This window comes from Ischnura elegans, chromosome 8, assembly GCF_921293095.1.
Source record: "Ischnura elegans chromosome 8, ioIscEleg1.1, whole genome shotgun sequence".
Lineage (NCBI taxonomy): Eukaryota > Metazoa > Arthropoda > Insecta > Odonata > Coenagrionidae > Ischnura > Ischnura elegans.
Window position 1 is genome coordinate 110,929,584 of NC_060253.1, and position 20,938 is coordinate 110,950,521.

The window sequence follows — 20,938 nt, forward strand, 5'->3', positions numbered from 1 at the left end:
CCTGACAGTATATGGTCGTGGCACTGACGGAGCACTTTCTCCCGGCAGCTGCGAGGCACTACTACTCTTTTTCCCATTGCCGTTTCCTTCCATAGTATACCCCCATCGACCACGAATCCCTCTCTTCCTTTCCATTCAATACACTCGGGATCTTTTTCCTGCTCCTTCCGAAAATTTAGAACCTCTTCCACGGATATTTGGCGAATCTTCCTGCTTAAGGCATTTGCATGGGTCTTACCAGGTTTATGAATTACTTCGTAATCGTACTCGCTCAATTTCAAAGTCCATCTCATTAACCTGCTACTGGGGTCCTTTAATCCAAAAAGCCAAGTGAGCGCGGCGTGGTCTGTCAAAATGGTAAATTTCCGACCGTAGATGTAACACCGGAAGTGTCCCACCGCCCACGTAATGGCCAAAAGTTCCTTCTCCGTCGTCGTATAATTCGCTTCCGGTTTCTTTAATTGCCTCGATGCGAATGCGACCGGGTGCTCCTCATTATTGACCACCTGTGATAGGACAGCACCTATCGCGAAATTACTTGCATCCGTCGCTATGATGAAAGGCAAGGAGAAATCTGGATATACCAACACTGGGCTGCTCGTCAACGCCCGTTTTAGCCCTTCCACTGCTTCGTCGCACTCCGGAGCCCAAAGGAATGCAGTTCCCTTTTTCAGTAACATTGTAAGCGGGCGAGCGAGGATGGCATAATCTTTAATAAATCGACGGTAATAATTAGTCATTCCTAAAAACGATTGTCTCTCCTTTACCGTCTTGGGGGTGGGGAAGTCCATTACCGCCGAAATCTTACTTGGGTCCGGTTGAATACCCTTTCCGCTGATAATGTGGCCTAGATAGCTTACTTGAGAAAGGGCAAAGTGACATTTTGTCAATTTCAAGGACAACCTGGCCGACTCGAGCCTCTCAAACACTCGTCCCAACCGCGTTGCATGCTCTTCAATCGACCCGCCAAATACAATAACGTCATCGAGATACACCAAGCACTCTGTGGGGGTCATTCCCCTGAAGACTCCGTCCATCATACGTTGGAATACACTTGGCGCGTTTCTTAGTCCCATTGGCATACGTTGGTATTCGTATAATCCGCTATTTACAGTAAAGGCAGTCTTCTCGCGTGACTCAGGGGCCATGGGAATTTGGTGATAACCCGCCGTTAGATCGAGGGTCGAGAAATACCTACACCCCCCCAAATAGTCCAAGGTTTCCGTAATGTTTGGAAGTGGGTATACATCCGGTTTAGTAATTGCATTTAAAGCACGGTAGTCTATGCAGAACCGGTACTTAGGCTTTCCGTCCTCAGATTTCTTTGGCACGATCACAACGGGTGAGGCCCAAGGGCTGTGACTAGGCGATATTATTCCCCCTTCCAACTGTTCCTTCACAAAATCCTCCACTAAAGGCTTTAAATGATGCGGAGTGCGATAGGGTCTCCGATAAATGGGACGGGCGTCACCTGTAGGAATATGATGCTCTACCAAGTGGGTCGCAGGGGGTGTTCCCGTTAATGAAAACAAATGCCTGTACCTTCCTATTAGGGGACGCATAACAGCTTTTTCCCCCCCATTCAGGTGCGTCAATTTCCCTTCAATGTCACTATCCGAAAGCTCGCACAAACTCGTACTCTCCACAGAGCGCACGTTCCTATCGCATGCACCCTCAATATCATCTCCGCAGAATCTTTCATTTGGAACAAAATCTACATCGCTCACTGTCGCCACTACTGTGCCCTTGCATAGATTTACTGCCGACTCCCCATAATTACTCACGCGCACCTTCGCGCTTCCTTCCCCGTCCACCCGACACAAACACCGGGCAACTAAACACTCCTCCATCTCGAGAGCCGGCTCCAGCACGCACTCTTCTCCCTCCGTCCACTCCCGCCCGGGTAAGGGGAGGGATACGAGCTTCGATGAACGGGCTGGGATTACTTCCGCCGCTGGGAGTCGAACCGGCACATCCACACGTGGCCGGCGGCTCCAAGGTCCCTCATGACCCACGAAATCAGGCCCCTCCAACCCCTCCGCCTGTCCCACCGAAGAGTCCGTCGGTAGGATAGCCATTCCGCCCGCCCTCCGCCGCTTCCTTCCGCGCTGCCGCCTAGCTCTCCTCCTTGGTTTTCCCGCCCCAGGGCTGTCAAAATTTCTCTCGGCGACCTCTGGCTTCCCTTCCGGGCCGGCTGTCGACACGTCCCTCGGTCATTCCCATGACATAATTCCGGGCCCGCCCCCTCTGGTGGTGGAAGCCACGCCCCCCGTCGTAAATCCTCTCATGGTCGTCACCGCACATCCCGGCCCCTCTCCAAATGCCTCCTCTGACCGCAGTGCGAATTCTCCGGATCTCGCTCTTCCTCTCTCGGTCAAGGGAATTATTGACCCCCCAATTGAGAGTTCCCCCTTTTTCACGTCAATAATGGCCCCCGTTTCACGAAGGAAGTCAATACCAATAAGGCCTTCATACCCGCCCAAGGTGTCCACTACTTGGGCCCGAAGATTATGCACATCGCTTCCGAACCATACCGGAAGCACTACCTCTCCGTAATTCCAAATACATCTACCCGTCAGACCCTTTATCCTAAAACGAGACCTATGTGGAACTTGTCCCCCACAGCATTCCTTAGTCACTAGACTCACCTGGGCCCCAGTGTCCACTAACATACGCCGCCTCTTATATTCACACGTGACAATCACCGCTAAGTCCTCCATTCCCCCTTCACGGTGCACACATGGAATCAAAGACTTTACCGGGGGCCTTGGCGGGCGGCCTGCTCGGCCCCGGAAACGTTTAAAGACGGCTCAACGCGCCCCCCGACGCGCATCCGCCCCCCCACTCGGCAATTCCTCGCCCAATGTCCTTGTCCACCGCAGTTAAAGCACCGCATTCCACCCCTGTTTGCACACTCTCTCGCAAAGTGGCCGGGTTGCCCACAAGCATGACAGACTCCCTCACGCATCGTGAAAACGTTTCTCTCTTCCGTCTCCGGATGAGCCCTCCTCTCTGCCTCGCGTATACGCACGGCCACATTAACGGCTGCGTCGAAGGTTTCCAGCATCGCAAGACGCGTATGTTCCCCCACTCTGCCCGGTAGGCCGTTTAAAAACGTGTCCAAAGCCCTTTCATCCGCTTCGGATTGGCGTATCGCGGCCGCTGCGGCATCTTCCTCCTCCTTCCACGTGTGGCTGTTCAATTCACGAATGCGGTCCGCAAATTCCTCGATCCGCTCCCTGGGTGCCATGCGGATGCAAGCAAGCATCTCTCTGTAGAACCGTCGGTTTTTAACCCCCCGGTACCTTTCTAACAGAGACTTCCGAGCGTCATCATATGTTTTAACAGTCCCTGCTCTCTCCTTCGCCCGCAGGTGCTCTAGTGCCCCCCCGCGGGTGCGTAAGGTGATCACACTTAGCTTGTCGTCGTCGCTCCAACCACTAAGTTTCGCCACCTGCTCCACTTGCGAGAAGAACGTCTCCACGTTCTCCCCCGCGGCGCCAGAGAAATACTCAATGGAGGATACCATTGAGAATGACTTCCCCGTGATTTGTCCTTCCCCCTTTGTGTTATCCGCACGGGCCCGAAAACCTTCGTTTTCTTCCTTGAGAATCCGCAGTTGCGCGGATAGCTCATCCACCGCCTGCTGGAGGTTCATCTTGCGGCCCGATAAGCTGATCCGACCCGTCATTCTTGATTGTTCTCCACCTTTGTTTGTGACTTGATATGCAGTTGCTTCCCCTAGAATTTAGCAAAGATCCCCCACTTCGGACACCAGATGTAAGTCGTCTTCGCCGACGGTAAAGGGGTTCGGGGGAAGCAAAGCAGGGAACAAGTCCAAATTCTCTCACACAAGCAACTTCCTTTATTCAGTCCCAAGCCATACACCTTGTTTCGCTGCACAACACCAACTGCCGACCCTAGCAGCCACAAGCCCACGCCCTGGAGTCACCGAAGGGATTGTTTGTCAGGCGACTCTTCCGATGACAGCAGGAACGTGCTTAATGGCTGGGGCTCAGAGGAAGTCCGTTCGAGGCGACGCTCGTCGTCTCGCACCTTATAATAATCTAAATGAAACTGCTCTTACAAGTATCACTTTGAAACGCGGAAACTTCGGAATGATACTATAACCCGGAGTAATTCGCGATAAGAATTTATGCTTCATCTTTCTGCCCGTAAATGCGCAAAGGAAACGAGATAGGGGGCATGTTTCTTTCAAACTTTTAAGGGGAAACCCAAAATAAGCAACACATGGAATACGTCAACAGCCTAGGCCTCTCGGAGACGAGACGGGAAAAACCCCATCCGTATGAATGGACGGGGTCCCTTGCCCTTTGGTGGGAGGTCGGAAAATCTATTGTTTGGGGAATGGACAACCAAAACTCACCTAATTGACTGATATGTTCAGACTAATGACTCTGCATTCCGGTGCACCGAGCTCCCCAGGGAATATCCTTGGGACGGTCAAGGCCCAAGAGAGTTCCAATGGCCGTACCGTGAGAGGATTATAGATTTACGAATTTTTTAGACTGTTCAGTTCAGTTCAAACATGTTTATTTCCATACTGTTAATTTTCACAAAGATATATACATAGTAATAATACGTTTTAGCTATTTACAGTAAGGACCCCGTTTAGAATTACTCCTCTTCAGGGCTTGTCATTTGGTTTTGGTATATACATTTTAGTTCAGCATGAAGCAGATATGTTTACAATAAATTCGAAGTGCTGGACCTCTTTTCCTCCGGGATGGCTATTGGTCCGGCATTCGCCCGTGACGTGAGGGAAACCGGCAAAACCCCACGTAGACCGCCGTGTATTGATGATGTGTTGGAGTTTGATGGTTGTTCTCGCCGTGAAATGATTCGATGTTCTCTCTGTGTACTTGAAATGCAGGTGTGGCCGGGCTGCTTTTGCGGTTCTTTGCAGGAGTGCTGAAATGTCATATAAGTTGTTAGTAAAGGTTTATATGTACAAAGGGTTATAGCACAGACAATATTAGAAATACTTGTCACCAAAAAGCCGTAGTCCACGGAGTATAACATTTTAAATTTACATTGTAGTTATTGAGTATTTCCATCGTCAGTAAGATATTTATAAATATTAGGAAAATATTAACTAAAACAAATATTTACACTCCCGTCTTCATTGAGTTTTATATTACATTATTATACATTTTGTCGAAGTTACGGATGAGCAATTTCAGGAGATGAAGGAAGGATATATGTGCCTGATGGCCTTAAAGATTGATATCATAATGAAAGATTTTATCAGAATACAACAATAATTGAAAAGCTTCATCTATTTCAGATTGAGTAGAATGGATTTTAAATTATTATTAATGGTGATAAATTGCTAAATAAGTTAGTAAAAGATTATTAATCAATGTTTGCAAAAATTTAGGGTGCGCAAACAATTTAGTTAGTCTCAAAATGAAAAGTAGCTTATATTTAAATTATTTTACTTAAAGTCAATTTTGCGAATCAAATAAAATCATGCAGCGCCAGAAGGACTTGAAAGAAGAAATGGATTTTTAAATTTTATGTTGTCATGCCAGAAGGGCTAATGGAAAAGACAACAGTTTTGATTAAAGGAATTTATAAAATAATAGAAAATGCTCATCCATTAGTGTCCTCCGCGGCCACCAACTGCTGATTCCACGAGTAGACGGACTTAACCGAATACCCGAGGACGTCTCTCGCCTCGCCATCCAGGATCTCCGCGACTGCTGTCCTCTCCTTCGGGTGCAGGTTGGCCATCAGGAGGCTTGCCAGGGTCCGCAGCAGCCAGTCTTTACCCGTTTAACTGATTTCCATCCCCTAGTCCGACTCCTTTCCCTTTTACCTTCTCATCCGTGCCACGTTTTCACTTCCAGTCCATGCATTATCTCGAATGTAATTTCTGGCCAAGATTCCTTCTAATAATGGATTCTAACAGCAAATAACAGTCCAAGTATAAAACACACAACAAAAATTATATGCAGAAATGATAGTCCAGAAAAAAATGGGTGAAACATAAATGAAGTTCACAATGGGCGCATTTTATAAATACGAAGGAACCGCACGCATTTCCACCCGTATTTTCGCAGTTCTTTTCAAAAATACTCTCGGAAAAACAATATTGCACTGGTGTCATGTGCCTATTTGGTCTATTATTTGTATATCCTGCCTTAAACCACGCAAAAGTTATAAAATCCTTAAATCTAGGAGCAGAAAACTGGAGATGTGTTAGAGATTGCAATTTTAAAATATTATGTATTTCTTTGGAAGAGATTCACAGGCAAGCCATCCAGCAACACACGATCGGACACTTTGCGCACAAAATCTTTCCACATACGAAAAAAGTACACATCCAGTGGTTGTATCAATCCTGTACTCTTTGGAGGCATCATCTTCACTACAATGTTTTTACTTTCCGGCATCACTTCTGCTATAGCCTCCTGATCTTTGTCGGGGCCCCAGGAATCCACCAGAAGCACACATTCATTACGTATTGCTGGAGAAAGAACCTGCCCAAAATACTATTCCATCAAAATGTTTTTGGTTAACAATCCTGAAGTTGATGCAACACAATGAACATTGGCGGCTTGAAAAATGTCCGCGCGTGCGGGGAATTTGCCATCCTTCTCTTGCAAGCAGATAAGTAGAGGGGAGAGGAGCTCACCATTCATTGAAATAGTCGGTTGAATAGTGTAAGAATGAGTGGTTGCATGGAAACTCTGGGCAGCTTCTCCCTATCGTATTTCAATCTCCTGGGGAAGATTCAAACTTTGTGTCTCTGGTTATTAGCCATAAACAACACGTTGTAAACACTTCATCTTATTTTTGTCAAACGATGAATGCGGGAAAATTATACGACGGGACCGCGATCTTCAAACGATCAATGCGGGAAAACGATACTTCGGGGAACGATAGATGCAGGAAAAAATTACATTGTCTTTATGGAACTTAATTTGGGACCAGGAGCGGCGAACGATGAATGCAGGAAAACAAGTAATGCGGGAACGATAAATCGGGGTTCCACTGTATATCTGTCGCCGCACCACTCCTGTTCCTGTATAACTGTTCGCAACAGGTAATTTGGCTGTTATATGCTCCACCTCCGGTAAAGCGACAATTCGCTATAGCGAGTGTTTATTGGAGCACTGTGGGGTGTCGTTTTATTGAGGTTGCACTGTAGTTAAGTTAATCACTCACTTCCGAAAAATTTCTGGGACACATCTTAATATACGCATTATATATATAGTGAGTATTTTAAATCGATCGATCAGAAGAATTGCTTTTGTTTCCAATATGAAATAACACTTTTAATGTTTTCAGATATACGAGAGATATATTGGTTTTGCATCTCTACATTCGTATAACCCAAGCATCGGCAATAAGGTCTGTACTCATAAATGCATATGCAGTTACCCCAACTATAATAAATGAAGTTTTCAAATATAATTTAACGTAAAAAAAGTCATCTGTCGCCTTAATAATGATAAAGTGGTTGAGCTCAAATACAAAAAGTATCAAAGGTACAAAATATAATATAAAACAACCATGCAACATAAACATAATTTGGGGTAAGTGAGTTACTCAGCACAGTCACAAAGGGGTTAACGACAGCTCACAATATCAACAGGTTGTCTTTTTTATTGGCCCACAGACCAACTGGAAGAATCCGTACTGAAAGATTACTTGGACCTTCGCAAGTGTTCGCAACAATGACTTGGAAACCAGAAACATATGACACAGACAAATTGAAAGTAAAAACAAATTTGAGAAGTATGTGAAGATTATGAAGGATAAAAACACGGCTATAACATTACATATCGATACTTCCACTGCATAAACGCTCAACAATCACCCACTGAATCAAATCCGCTCATCTAGTACGCTAAGGGCTATCTGGATGAACGGATTTGATTCAGTGGGCTATTGTTGAGCATTTATGTAGTGGAGGTATCGATAATCATTCAGATGACGAAATTAAAAATTATATTGATCATCACAAAATAATTAGGTGCAATCAACGTAAGTCCAAATTAGGGATCGCTAGAAATAAGTACTTCACTCTGAAAATTAGACAAGGAAGGAAATTTTCATTTACTATTAGTATATGCTATCAGTTGAAAGAATATTAATATTAATGATGCTAAAGGAAAATATATTTCCTCAATGGAATCAAACAAAAGGAATGTTGAAGTTACATCCCTTGGGCATGATAGAGAAACGCGAATGCAGTGGAGCTCCGCTAATCCGAAATAATTGGGACCGGACCCATTTCGGATTAGCGAATATTTTGGATTAAGCGGACTGTTATTAATTTAACGATAAATTATTAAATACAACGTGCAACTGCATAAATTAATCGCCGAAACGCCGTTTCACGTCCATACGGTATGAGAAACAACCAACTTCATTATGTACGCCGTACGGCAACGCTCTGCACGGCTACCGCTCGAGTTCGTAGTTGCAAAGAAATGCGATAGGTAGCAGCACAACCTACGTTGTAGAAGCCCCGCCCATTGCCTCCTTGTCAGTTATTGAGCCCAGTGAGTCGTCGCGTTGCGTCAACATTGTGACTGTTATTTATTACAATTACAGACTAAAGTTAAGTGTAGTTTTACTAAGCAATATTTTACGCAATCTCCGTTGTTTATCTTACTGTTTATACAGTAAACAATTTTAGTTTTGTGAGTGCAGTGTAATGGCCTCAAAACGTAAACATACTTCGATTACACTGCAAGATAAACTTGAAGTGTTAAAACATTTGGATAAAGGGGAAAGTGCATCGAAATTGCCTGTGGAGTTTGGAGTGGGAAATTCGACTGGAAGAAAAACTGAAATAAAATCGAACAGTTTTGCATAGCAACAACAAGTAAGCGTACTGAAACTCGTAAAACAGCTAAAAGCACATCACTAGATAAGCTTGACAGCGCTGTTTGTCTGGTTTTCTCAGGAGAGGGAAAAGGGTATCCCGATTAGTGGGCCCTTGGTCAAAGAAAAAGTCCTGCAATTAAATGAATTAATGAACGAAGACGATTCATTCAAAGCCAGCTCAGGTTGGCTTAATCTTTTCAAGAACCGCCACGGGATTCGTCAGTTAGCCATAACTGGGGAGCGGCTGTCTTCTGATTTGGCTGCTGCATCTGAATATGTTAATACATTTGCTGACGTGATTGCTGCTGGAAACTATTCACCGCAGCAAATATACAATGCTGACGAGACAGGCCTTAATTTTAAGGCATTGCCTAGAAAAAGTCTAGCTGCACAAGAAGAGAGAAATGCACCCGGCTTGAAAATAAGCAAAGAAAGGTTGACTGTTTTAGCCTGCAGTAATGCTGCAGAAGTTGCCCTTAATGGTTATTGGGAAAGCAGCAAAACCAAGGGCATTCAAAAACCTAAACCTACAAACCCTACCTGTCGTCTACAAAAACTCCAAAAATGCTTGGATGACCTCAAAACATTTTAAGGAATAGTTTAACAACCAGTTTGTTCCTGAAGTCACTCGATTTTGTGTTGAAAATGAGCCACCAATCCGTGCTTTCCTTTTCCTAGACAACGCTTCCTCACATCCCTCAAAAGACGAATTAGTCAATGGAGATATAAAGGCCGTTTTCCTACCACCGAACGTGACCCCTTTGCTCCAGCCCATGGACCAACGTGTATTGCAGCATCTCAAACTGTCTTACAGAAAACAGCTACTGAGATGGATCCTCGAAAATGAAGATGAAACCCTCTCCATGATTGATGAACTTAAAATTATAAACGTCAAAGATGTTATTTACTGGGTAGCAGATTCATGGGAAGCTACAAAAGAACACCTGATTTAAAAATCCTGGAGTAAACTTTGGCCAAGTCTTACTTTTGATGAAAATCCACAACCAGACCAAAACGTTGCACTGCTGCAGCAGATGATCCAAAATATTCCCGGCTGCGAAATGAAAATGATGTCGACGATTGGATGCAAGCTAGCTGACGACAACGATCACGAAATCTGTACCGATCTTCAGCAAATTGTAGATATGGTTTTGAGATCCCCGGACAACAACACGGCCCAGGACGACAGTGAAGGTGAGGCAGACGACGACAGCGAGCAGAGAGTTTCCCATTCGAACGCCGCGGCCACCTTTGATCTTGCGCTACGCTACGTAGAACAACAGTCCGTTGCGACACCAGCCGACACTTTGTTTCTGAGACCCTGGCGCAATTACGCTTCCAAAGAGAGGTGTTCTTCTCTCCAACAAAAAAATGTTACGGACTTTTTTAAACCAATGTAGTTTTGATATGTGACACTGTTTTATTTTGTTTATTACATTTTCCAACCTAAAAACATACTGTAATTTTCAAAAATAAATTTTACCATGTTTTTTCTAGATTTTATAAAGTTTTGTTTTTTCCTGATTTTGATTTCAGATTAAGCGGATTTTCGGATTACCGGATTTCGGATTAGTGGGGCTCTACTGTATATAGCAGTACACCAATAATTCAGCAGCCTCCATCCTTGAGCTTCATATAATTAGCAATTTAGAGGGTATTGCTTACTTATATCATTCTTAGATCGCCGTAGCGCACACAAAAAAACTTAGAGTATTTACAACATTACTCGCGAATCTGAAACAAAACTCATAGAATATCATTCGTCCCACGATTGTATACCTTCGTATGCTCATTTGAGGGAAACAAATGCCTGCCTGAGGTGACAGCTACCGTAATGCCTTGATAATTCAGTGAACAAAGTAAATCTCCGTTCCAACATATATGCTTGGCACGATCATTTCACAATACAGTCATCAACCTCACAAAATGCAATTAGAAATCGAGCGAAGTAGTGCACACTAAACTCAAATTTACAGTGCAACCTCGATAAAACGAGACCCCACGGTGCACCAATAAACACTCGCTAAAGCGAATTGTCGCTTTACCGGAGGTGGAGCAAATCATAGCCAATATACCTGTTGCGAACAGTTATACAGGAACAGGAGTGGTGCGGCGACAGATAAATTTCTATCCGATAAACGTAAGCATAAATCCAGACGAAAGGCGATGTTTTTTTGCATCACTAAATTTCCTTACTCAAACTACGACTAACTATTCAAACAATTAATAAGTGCCGCACTGAATAAAAATCATGCAAAGCATTGTTTTGTCAATCATTATGCCAATGCACAACCGACGAAGCCATTTTTCTATGCACTTAATTAGCGCATTTACGTAATCATTCTATTGTTTTGGTATTTTCCATATTATAGGGTCAATCGATGGTGCATCAGCTATATCTCGTAATAGCGGGGGTGTCGCTATAGCCCGTCCTCACTTTAACGAGGTTCCACTGTACTTAAGAAAACACCACAGTGCACTATTACATGCACAGAAGTAATCATAAACTTAAATTTGCTAATGGCACCCATACACATGAGGTTAAATTGAAACAATAATCGTAATTATTAAACACGGATAGTTCCTTGCAGTGCAAGGCTTAAAATACGCAAAATACAAATCGGCAGGAACTGTGGGGGCCAGGAAGTCATTAGAGCTCACGAACAAATCATTGTCAATGAAATAAATCAATGAAAAAAGATAAATCTGCAATAATACGGTATATTCTACCCCCTTACCTTTGAAAACAACATAGATTGACAAACAAACGAAATATTTGTGGCACGTAACCAAGGACAATAATAGCAGTGAGTGAAGCTCAATTTCTCTGAGGAGCAGAAGTGGCGCCACTCAATTTGTCAAGAAACTTTTGAAAACCACTGTACATTTAGGTGCAAATACCTTGTACCCTTCCTTTTTTCAAAAAACAGGCAGCATTAATAAACTTTTGATTTCTGTTTAAAAGTAATTGGCTTGATAGTAAGGAACTATTCATTCATTGAAAAGGTATTTTTGCACACATTCATGTATGCGTGATCGAAATTGCTTATTCAAAAAGTGGGGAAAATTGTCCAAATTTCATATATGTACAATGTAGTATAAATTAAAGATAAACCTTTTTTGCTTTTCCAGGCGTAGCAACGGTGATGTCGGTGTGGGACGGTGTGGTTGTTACACCGCTGGACAAGGCTTACGAGAAGCCTCCCGAAAAGAAGGAAGGTGATGGTGACGACGCTGATGGTGGTTGCCATGACGACATGGACTCGGAAGGTGCTGGGGGTGACAGTGGAGGGGGGATGAACATGCAGGATGAAGCAATGGAAACCATGGACAATTAGAACACGGATTGTTTAGGTTTAATTCATCCCAGGACTCTCCACAATCCATCATAATTATTCATCCTTGAGGAGAAGTTTTCTCTCCTGGAAAATTCCTTCATCATCAAAATGGTGCTTATAATTAAAGCAACTGTTGTGTGACGCTCGTTGATTTTAGTCAACAGAAGGATTTGATGACTGCATGAAAGTGATCCGTTTCATCAGGTTTTGATAAAATGGATGCTTTAAAGTTGTCATTTTTTTATTCTCGGGAAAGGAATATTCATTATTCTCACTGCCAGTAGGGATATTTATCATCATGTATTTAAGAGGGGATTGATCAACTTCTAGTGTTTCCTGAGAAGTGTATATTTTTTTATTTGGTGGGCATTTGTGCCGCCTCCTGTTATCATTAAATTCTTATATCTTCCCTCTTTACAAACAAATTTTATTTAGTGAAATGTTGTGAGAAGGCAACCCATCGGAAGACTATTCCTGACTGTAGCAAATAAATGTTTTAATTATTTCCTGTATGGATGATTGTTATTGGTATTTTTATCAGTTAAATAAGCTCTTTCTAGCTGAACAATGTGTTGTGTGTTTTTCATACCAATCTTCAATTTTACTATTCATAGTCAGTAATATATGATATTACTTTCACTTTTTTGGAGACTGCAGCAGCATATTAATTATTGTTCAGTGTTTCCATAAGTACCATAAATTTCCTCTGTGTCTCTTTGCATTTTATGTATGTGCTTATAAAATTATGCTCAAAACATTGAATGAGTTTCATTTGGAGAGCCTTATTTTTGTTTTGATAATTTGGATATAAGTGGTATCGAAGGTACAGAGTGACAATGGTTCACTGGTGAACTGATGGGAATTATGGCCACATCTGAAGTATTACCTTGAAATTCATTTTTATTTGTTTTTTTTTATACACCATACGTGTCTATCTTTTTCAATGTGATGCTGAGTGACATTTACTTAGTTCCTTGTTTGGATTATACCTGTTGACTTTTTTGGAAGTGTATAGTTTTTTTTATTTATACAAGAACAATGGCATGGTCATCATTCTTTGTTGATGCTAAACTTATTAATCGTGACAGTGTTAATGGAAAGCGTGGGAATAAAAGTGTTTTCCTGGAAAATAGGTCATTTTGCTGAATGTTTGATTTACTACATTGGTATTAAAATGTGAGATCTGTTTTTTTGTCCCACTCCGCTTAGTTGTGCACTGATTTTTCACAGAATAAAGGTCATCCTGCTTTCAGGAAAATTTAAGATCGGAATTTTTCAAAAATCCATTTCTAATAATTAGTAGACAACCTGTGTGTTAGTGTACAGTCAAGGCTTGAAACTAATTTTCACTCCACCACCAAGGGCGTACCCAGGATCAAAACTAGGGGTCACACCTGACTTCCTGCCTATGTGATGGCAAATTTACATTTTTTGCCTGTTGCCATGTAGTGAAATGAGAAATTTGAGATATAAAACGTGTCTGTACTATGCATGGTAATCTATGTGATGCAAGCGGGAGTTGAGAAAAGAATAGTTGGGTTACACTCTTTCTGCATGGGTTGGTGCCATGAAAAATGGCTGACCATCTGCAGCTTGGCCCACCACTTGTGATCACCTGTTGGAATGCAATTTTGTGTGAAATGCATTAGTTACATGACCCCACTCCCTGGCATAAACAAAGATGGAAAAATTGCTATTGGCTCCACTTGTCTGGTGCTTTCAGTTGGCTCCATCTGGCACTGGGACAAGTCTAACACTCTATTTGTGAAAGCCAAGTCTTGTTTCCACATTGTTGGGGCACTGTTCTCGAGGGCCTAAAAATAAATGGCCTTGAGCATAGTCCTTAGCTCTAGAAGGCCTGAACGGTGGCATTTTGCTCTACTTTCCCTCGACCTGCTCCTATTGGTGGAAGGCCCATGAGAATTGGTGCCACCCTGGGCCAGTGACAGATTCATGTGGGGCACCTCTTGAAGGGCCGCCTGCAGTGCCTAACATTGCAGAACTACAATGGTAACTATTTTATATCATAAGATGGTAATGTAACTCAATAGGGTGGATTCCTATTATTTTTTTATTGCCTAAATCGAAAGGTTATTACTCCTGAAGTATGTATTTCACACTTTCAGATTTTTAAATGACGATATCTATTTTTCGTGATTAAATGAAAAGTGAAAATTTTCAGGCGGGTGAAAATGCGACGGCTAAGTATGAATGCCGGGAAATCTCTGTGTGATGTCGTTCTGGTTCCCACTGCCGCAAGTGAAGTGACCTTGGGGCAAGGCTTTGAGCACTGATATGACGCAGGATGCAAGGCCATACATGTTAAAGGTTCTTACAACCCTACCTGGCGGCCATTTTGATTCCCGAAGCCGAAGATGTTTGCTTGTATGTGAACGCATACTACTCGCCAAGGATTCTGTTTATTTTCTTTTAGCGACAGAATGGAGGACTTTATACTTTCGATAGTACTCCTAATCACAGGCGGATCTAGTAGATGGGGGCACGCGCCGCCCCCCCCCCCCCCCCAGACCCTTAAAAAATACTCAAGACTTATAATATGGTCCCATTATCATTGTGTTCATTTTGTATACGAGGTATCCTTAAGCCCCCCAGAACAAAATCCTGGATACTCCCTTGCTTGTGCCCCCCCCCAGAAAAAAATCCTGTATCCGCCCCTGAACCTAATTACTATTGTATCGTCTTTCAGCAGTGAATGTATTTCTGACGTACGTAACAACGGTGTAGGGCACTTCAAAATGTTTTGAAAATCTCTGCATTCATATTTAGAAAATGAGGCAATTCATCTCCTATTTGTGGCCTCAGCGCATAGAAAACTGAGCGAAAATTAAGGAGCGGTGATGGTCCGACGAATGCTAGTTGTTGATTAAAGTTGAAATGGAAGCAAATGTTCAACTATTTTTAAAGACTGGCTATAATTGCTAAAAATTGATAATGGGAGTTGAAACAATCCAATGTACTAAATAGACTATATAAACAATAATGTATTAAATGAATTACATATAAAATTTAATATACATGAATAAAACCTCCTGTGTTCCTCAACCTTAATTAGGCCTGGAAATAGTATTACTAATAATCTCTGCAAAAGGAAATTAAATATTTAGTAAAACAAACAGCATTGAACACACATGTTATTTCTTTCTATCAATTTAAGCACAGTTCCGCAGATTGAGATAAGGCACTTCAAATACGAGGCAGTCACGTCACAGCCTAGAATGCCATTCGATTACCTTTTCGACGTTTACTGGATCAGTGCGAATCAGCAGGGGTCTGACAAACCTAAAAACTAATAATCAAGGGGGTGAGGAAATTCAGCTTTGGTTAAAAAATGCAAGCGAAAATTGGAAAAAACTTTTTATTTCACAATTTTCTCATGAAAACACTTTGGCTACCCTGTGGTCGAGCAGTTTATTCTCTTCTGTCAGGGCTTTGGCATGTACGTCAGTCCTAAAGCAAAAGAATTTGCGCAAAAATAGAGGCCGAATATCATGACATTTCACTAACTCTGGTGCCACAACATTCATCCTTTTACCCAAAAATTCTAGAACATTACACCTTATTGTGCCCAGAATAGCCTTATAATTTTCAAAAGCCCCTTCTGCCTCTTTGCTGAGCTCCCAACACCACTTGCTGGGTCTCATGAGAGCACCTTCCTTCTTCTCCTTTATGGTCAACAAGGAGGTACTCCTGGAACCCGCATCACTCCCATCCCCACATAACATATTGATACAGGTGTCACACTGTACCAACCCGCAAACCTGTTTCACCACGAAACCACTTAAATAGCATAGGGAGCCCTGATCTACTGCATCCAAAGGAGTACAAGTGGCCTCAAAATTAGTCGATGTCTCCTCCTCTCGGACGTCCTCTTCCCTTGGTACAGAAACATTGAGGAAGTCTGCCAATTGAGCTCCCTCATCGGGATCACAATAGGGAAATTGCATACTTTTTATAAACAGTATGCTGATATACTACAGTAAACACTTAGTACCGCAATATACTTTTTTTCGCTTAAAATTCAGTTTATACCCTAGAAAATGACTCCCAAAAGTCGCCCGAGTTTCGCGGGCTAAAAAATACCGCCCCCACTAATCTTTGGCTGTGACGTCATAGTTCAGTACGAGTCCAAGATCCAAGCCTAGTAACTGCAGGTTTGGAAGAGCCACGTTGCGTTTAAAGGAGAACATGGGTGAAATAAGGAAAAATTACAAGTGGTGCATTGTTCCTCTGTGCAATAACACCCCAGAAAAAATTTTCGTCTGCATTCCCACGGAGGAAATTAGAAGAAAAGCCTCGATGCATGCCGTCTGTCGGGATGAGCGTTACGGAAAAATAAGAGTATAATAAACGGAATGATAAACCCGTGTGCTATGTGAGCGAAGATAACTTTAATATAAATAATATTTCCATATTACATTGACTGAATAACTTGAAACTGAGATTTTTCGATAATTCGGCCGCCGTAGAATAAAAACTCAACTTCCGAACAAAAATCGAGATAGGTGTTTCTCGATCGTTACGATGGACTCAAATTATTAAGGCACTTGTTCAATTTCAGTTACGGAAGGACATAGAAAATACCATGATGTTTAAAATCAAGGGAGGAAATATGAAAATATTGAGCAACGTTGATCCTCATGCATTCGAGTGCCAGCCAAGAAGAGCGTTTTCTTCTATACTCTCGGCGTCAAAATGATGTGCCGCTGTACTTTGCAAATTTATATCCTGGCTTCACTGCATGCTATAATAATGAACTATTCGTCATTTTAAAGGAAATTTTATCCTAAATTCTGATTTATTTTATTACAAAAAAATTCAAAAATGTAGACACGGCCAGTGCAATAAATGACTCCGCGCACCGAAAAATTGGCCGTTTTGTCAACTTCATGAACTTTGCAACTCAACCTAGGGAAAACTACTACGTCTACAGCATGATGGGATCATGATCATCTTCCACATTAATTTACACTCATTAGTGCGGATTAATAAAATGACTTTTGGGTATTTTTAGAACTTATATTTTGTTATAAATTAATGAAAATATTTAAACATTATCTTGTCCCATAGTTTATCCCGAAAGATAAAGGAAGTTGTAGATGGAAAAAGAATGGAATCCAGAGGTGGTCACAAAAAATTAATCGCAGCATTCTTTGATTTTATTCTACGCCGTTGCTTGCTTTTCAGAAAAAGTTGAGTCACAAGAGGAATGTTCCGCGGCCCTTGATTTGGAAACTGTGGAGATAGAGGAAGACGTGTGGATCAGCAATTTCCATTTAGTTTGTTGTCAGGATAAACCAAGGATCCATTTAAAGGTTGTCAGGCCATCGTATAAAGATTGGATCCTGATGTGCACCACAGGGGAAATGGGGTGTTTGAGGGAAAGTCAAACCTAAAGTTGCCCAAAGAATGTGCAGTTCTATGTTGCTCTTTCCCCAGTTAAAACCAAATAGAAATTGGATTGGGATGATATTTTCACCACGGGTTCCAGTGATAGTGAGAGTGGAGGTGATCACGGTCATCGTCGAAGGTCATCCCTCTAGGATTTCCGATACGGAATTTTTAAGTGACAACCGATCGCAATGACTACCCAGATAGCACAAAGTAAGTGAGTTAACCGTTTCTTATGGTTTTCTTACGGAAAAAATTGATAAGCAGCTTATCGTAAGCTAAGGGACTTATATAAGGCAAGGGTAAGACGTTAGGGGCGTTTAGGTAAGGAATGCCGTCAAATATCCTCAGGCAATGTAAGTCACTTCTGTTGGAGCGCCAAAGGCGGCTGAACAGCGTACTACACATGCTACGCGGCTCATCTTGACATGAATTTAAAGGCTATTGGGGAAATTTAGCGAGTTTTTAGAAGGGCTGAACAACTGATAACAGATTTTCCCGTAAATAGAAAAAAATTAATAACTGCAAGCAACCGGCTAGTGAAGATATAAAGCATAGTACAAGTACTCTATCCATGCGGCGGAAAGAAAAAAAATAACGTCAGGATGGATCCGAACGTGCGACCCTCGGAACCGAAGATTAACTCGCTAACCACTACACCACGGCAATTGTTGAGAGTGGGTGGCGTAGTTACTAATTAAATATCCAATTATGTAAAAAAAACTTGTTTGGCATGTGCATGAAAAACTGAATTTATTCAAGGTCCATACATTTTAACATTTATGAATTTTAAATTATGGTTTGATAACCCGACGACTACAATACGTATTTTAGATGTTCCTTCCGGCATTTTTATATTATTCTACGTTGGTATTCTTGTGAAATTGTGTTTTTCTTACGACCTTCGTTAAGCTATCAGTTCATAAATGTGAATGATTTTCAAATTATGGCGGTATGATGTTATTTCTCCTCATAATATAGAAGCGCCAATAATAAAAACATTGTTTTAATGCATAAAGGCCTTAATTAACACTCTGTAACGATGGGATAATAACAGCATCTACGGAAGTGCTGAAAGTTTGGCATCCATTTTGCCATTACTCTGGATGTTTGTCGCCCTGGCCGTAAGAAACCCATAACAAGCTTACTTGAGAAGCGACTTCCTTATTTCTTCCTTTCACCTTATCTCAATGACTTATAATGTGCTAGCTGGGTATGAGCTCGCCTTTAGAGTAGGTCTCTGATATATCGTGAGAAAAGCTCCCAAAATGAATTAAAGACTCTGTTTGGAAAACATGCACATTTTAATGCTAATTTAGGCAGGGGCGGATACAGAAAACACTCAAGGGGGGGGCGCAAAAGATATATTGAGTTGCCTTTACTTTTTATCGCGATATCGCAATAAAAAATAATCAAGTCACAGGCAGAGTAAAATAAAATTTTAATTAATGTAATTATACACATATATAAGACAATGCCATCTTATGATATAAAAAAGTCACAATCGTGGTTCTGCCATGTTTGCCAATACGGCCGGACCCGCAAGGGAGGGGCGCGCGCCCCCCATCTGTATCCGCCACTGAATTTAGGAAGTATTTCATTTCAAAAGTAACTTATTAACACCTGAAGACGTTGTGTTTATTATATTGATCGAAGGGCGATTGACCGATTCTTTCTGCAGAATAGGAAGGTTTTTAGTCACAAGATGGTAGATTGTGTTGGAAGTTCGTCTATATTATCGCTACTAAATTGAAACATTAATAGTCTGGCTTCCTCAGAGCTTCCTGTCGCCCTCCAGGCAAGGTATTTTTAAGTTGAAAGTATCATCGACAGCTTCGAGGTGGAAATAAGTTCACCATAAGACTCTACCGGACTGCCAAAAGAATACACATTTCACATGAGTATACGCTTTCGCCAATATTATACGCAAGTCTCACTTTGTTATGAACTATAAAACATTACAGATGCACATCAGCTACCTTTCCATTTCTCGGCATCGACTTTCCGAGCCGACGAAGTCTACAGTTTCACTAAAATACCCTGTTGTCATGATGGAATCAGTAACAGGAAGCTTGCTAGGATCAGCCTAAGAATAACCATATGCCTTCATCTTTACGCAATCTATCGCTTTCAATGGAGGAGAAATAGATCAAATAATAGCCCTGAAGTCACAATGAACAACTCCGATACGTCTGCACTTCAATAAACGAATCATAACCACGCCGTCGCATGTATTCAATTAAAGTACTATGGCCGTGCCGCCGCGCCTCCTCGTACTGAACTATGACGTCACTTTTCTACTAGCCAATCATCGGGCGTTTTCGCTTCTCACTTGCATTTGAAAATTCTCGTGATCTTTGATGCATTAAATATCGCAAACCACGTCATAAAATAATAAAAAAACTTTCACCGAGGTATGCAAACATATATTTTTATATAATTTTGGGGCTATTGATTATATCTGAAATATATGCAAGTTCCCTATTTATGAGGACATTATACCATTTATATGCACATATTATGTACATAATATGCGCGTTTTATACCATTGTGGTGGCATAATATTCGCATAATATTTGAATATTATGTGCATATTATTCACTTTGTGCTGTGTGGGTAGTCGTTGAAGGCCAGTTGTCGAGTAAAAGTTATCCAACTACCGGTTACAGTTGCTCTTTCGGTATTTTCTCATGTAATCGTTAATTTTATAGGGAAAACAATTACACATGTAATATACTCCTTGTTCGCAATAACTCGAAGTAGATCGTCGTTGAAGCAACGAGGAAAATCCGTACCAATGGGTGTCCTCACTGGAATCCTCTTAATTACTAGGATATTATAACCGTAGTAAAACTACGCCATAGTGACAATCGCTTGCACGCTCGAAGTTCCATCGTAGGAATAGCAATTGAATTCAATCAGCTGAAATATAGTTTTCGGGGGTAGTCTGGTGTGATTGGGGGCCTTCGCCTAGGGGCTCACGATGCCCTCTAATCGGGGGGCGCGGGGAGCCTCCCCGGAAATATTTAGTAAATTGCATTCCCGGAAATGGATTTTGAAGTTATTTTATCTCTTGAAAACTACGTCAAAGTTAATCAAAAATAGCCATTTCGTAAGAAATAACATAATGGAAGGTGACAATTTCACAGCTTATAAAATGTATTATTTAATTAAAGCATATTCCTAGTTACGCCACCGCTGAAATGTAAGAAAAGACTGCTTGGATTGGCTCCAGAGGCGAATCCAGAGAGGTGCTAGGTGGGGTATTGCCCTACCCTGGGATATCCAATTTACTCTAGATAAAATGATAATTTTGCTCGGATCCC

At 41.9% G+C, this 20,938-nt stretch overlaps 1 protein-coding gene across 1 annotated transcript in view; it reads left to right on the plus strand.

Annotated features, from left to right (window-relative positions):
- Positions 1-12,960, plus strand: part of LOC124163439 (interleukin enhancer-binding factor 2 homolog) — a 38,866-nt gene extending 25,906 nt beyond the window's left edge. The window contains exon 9 of the mRNA XM_046540347.1: positions 11,998-12,960. Coding sequence (XP_046396303.1) covers positions 11,998-12,203 — 206 coding nt within the window. The 3' untranslated portion in view covers positions 12,204-12,960. The remainder of the gene's footprint in view (positions 1-11,997) is intronic.
- Positions 12,961-20,938: the final 7,978 nt, after the last annotated feature.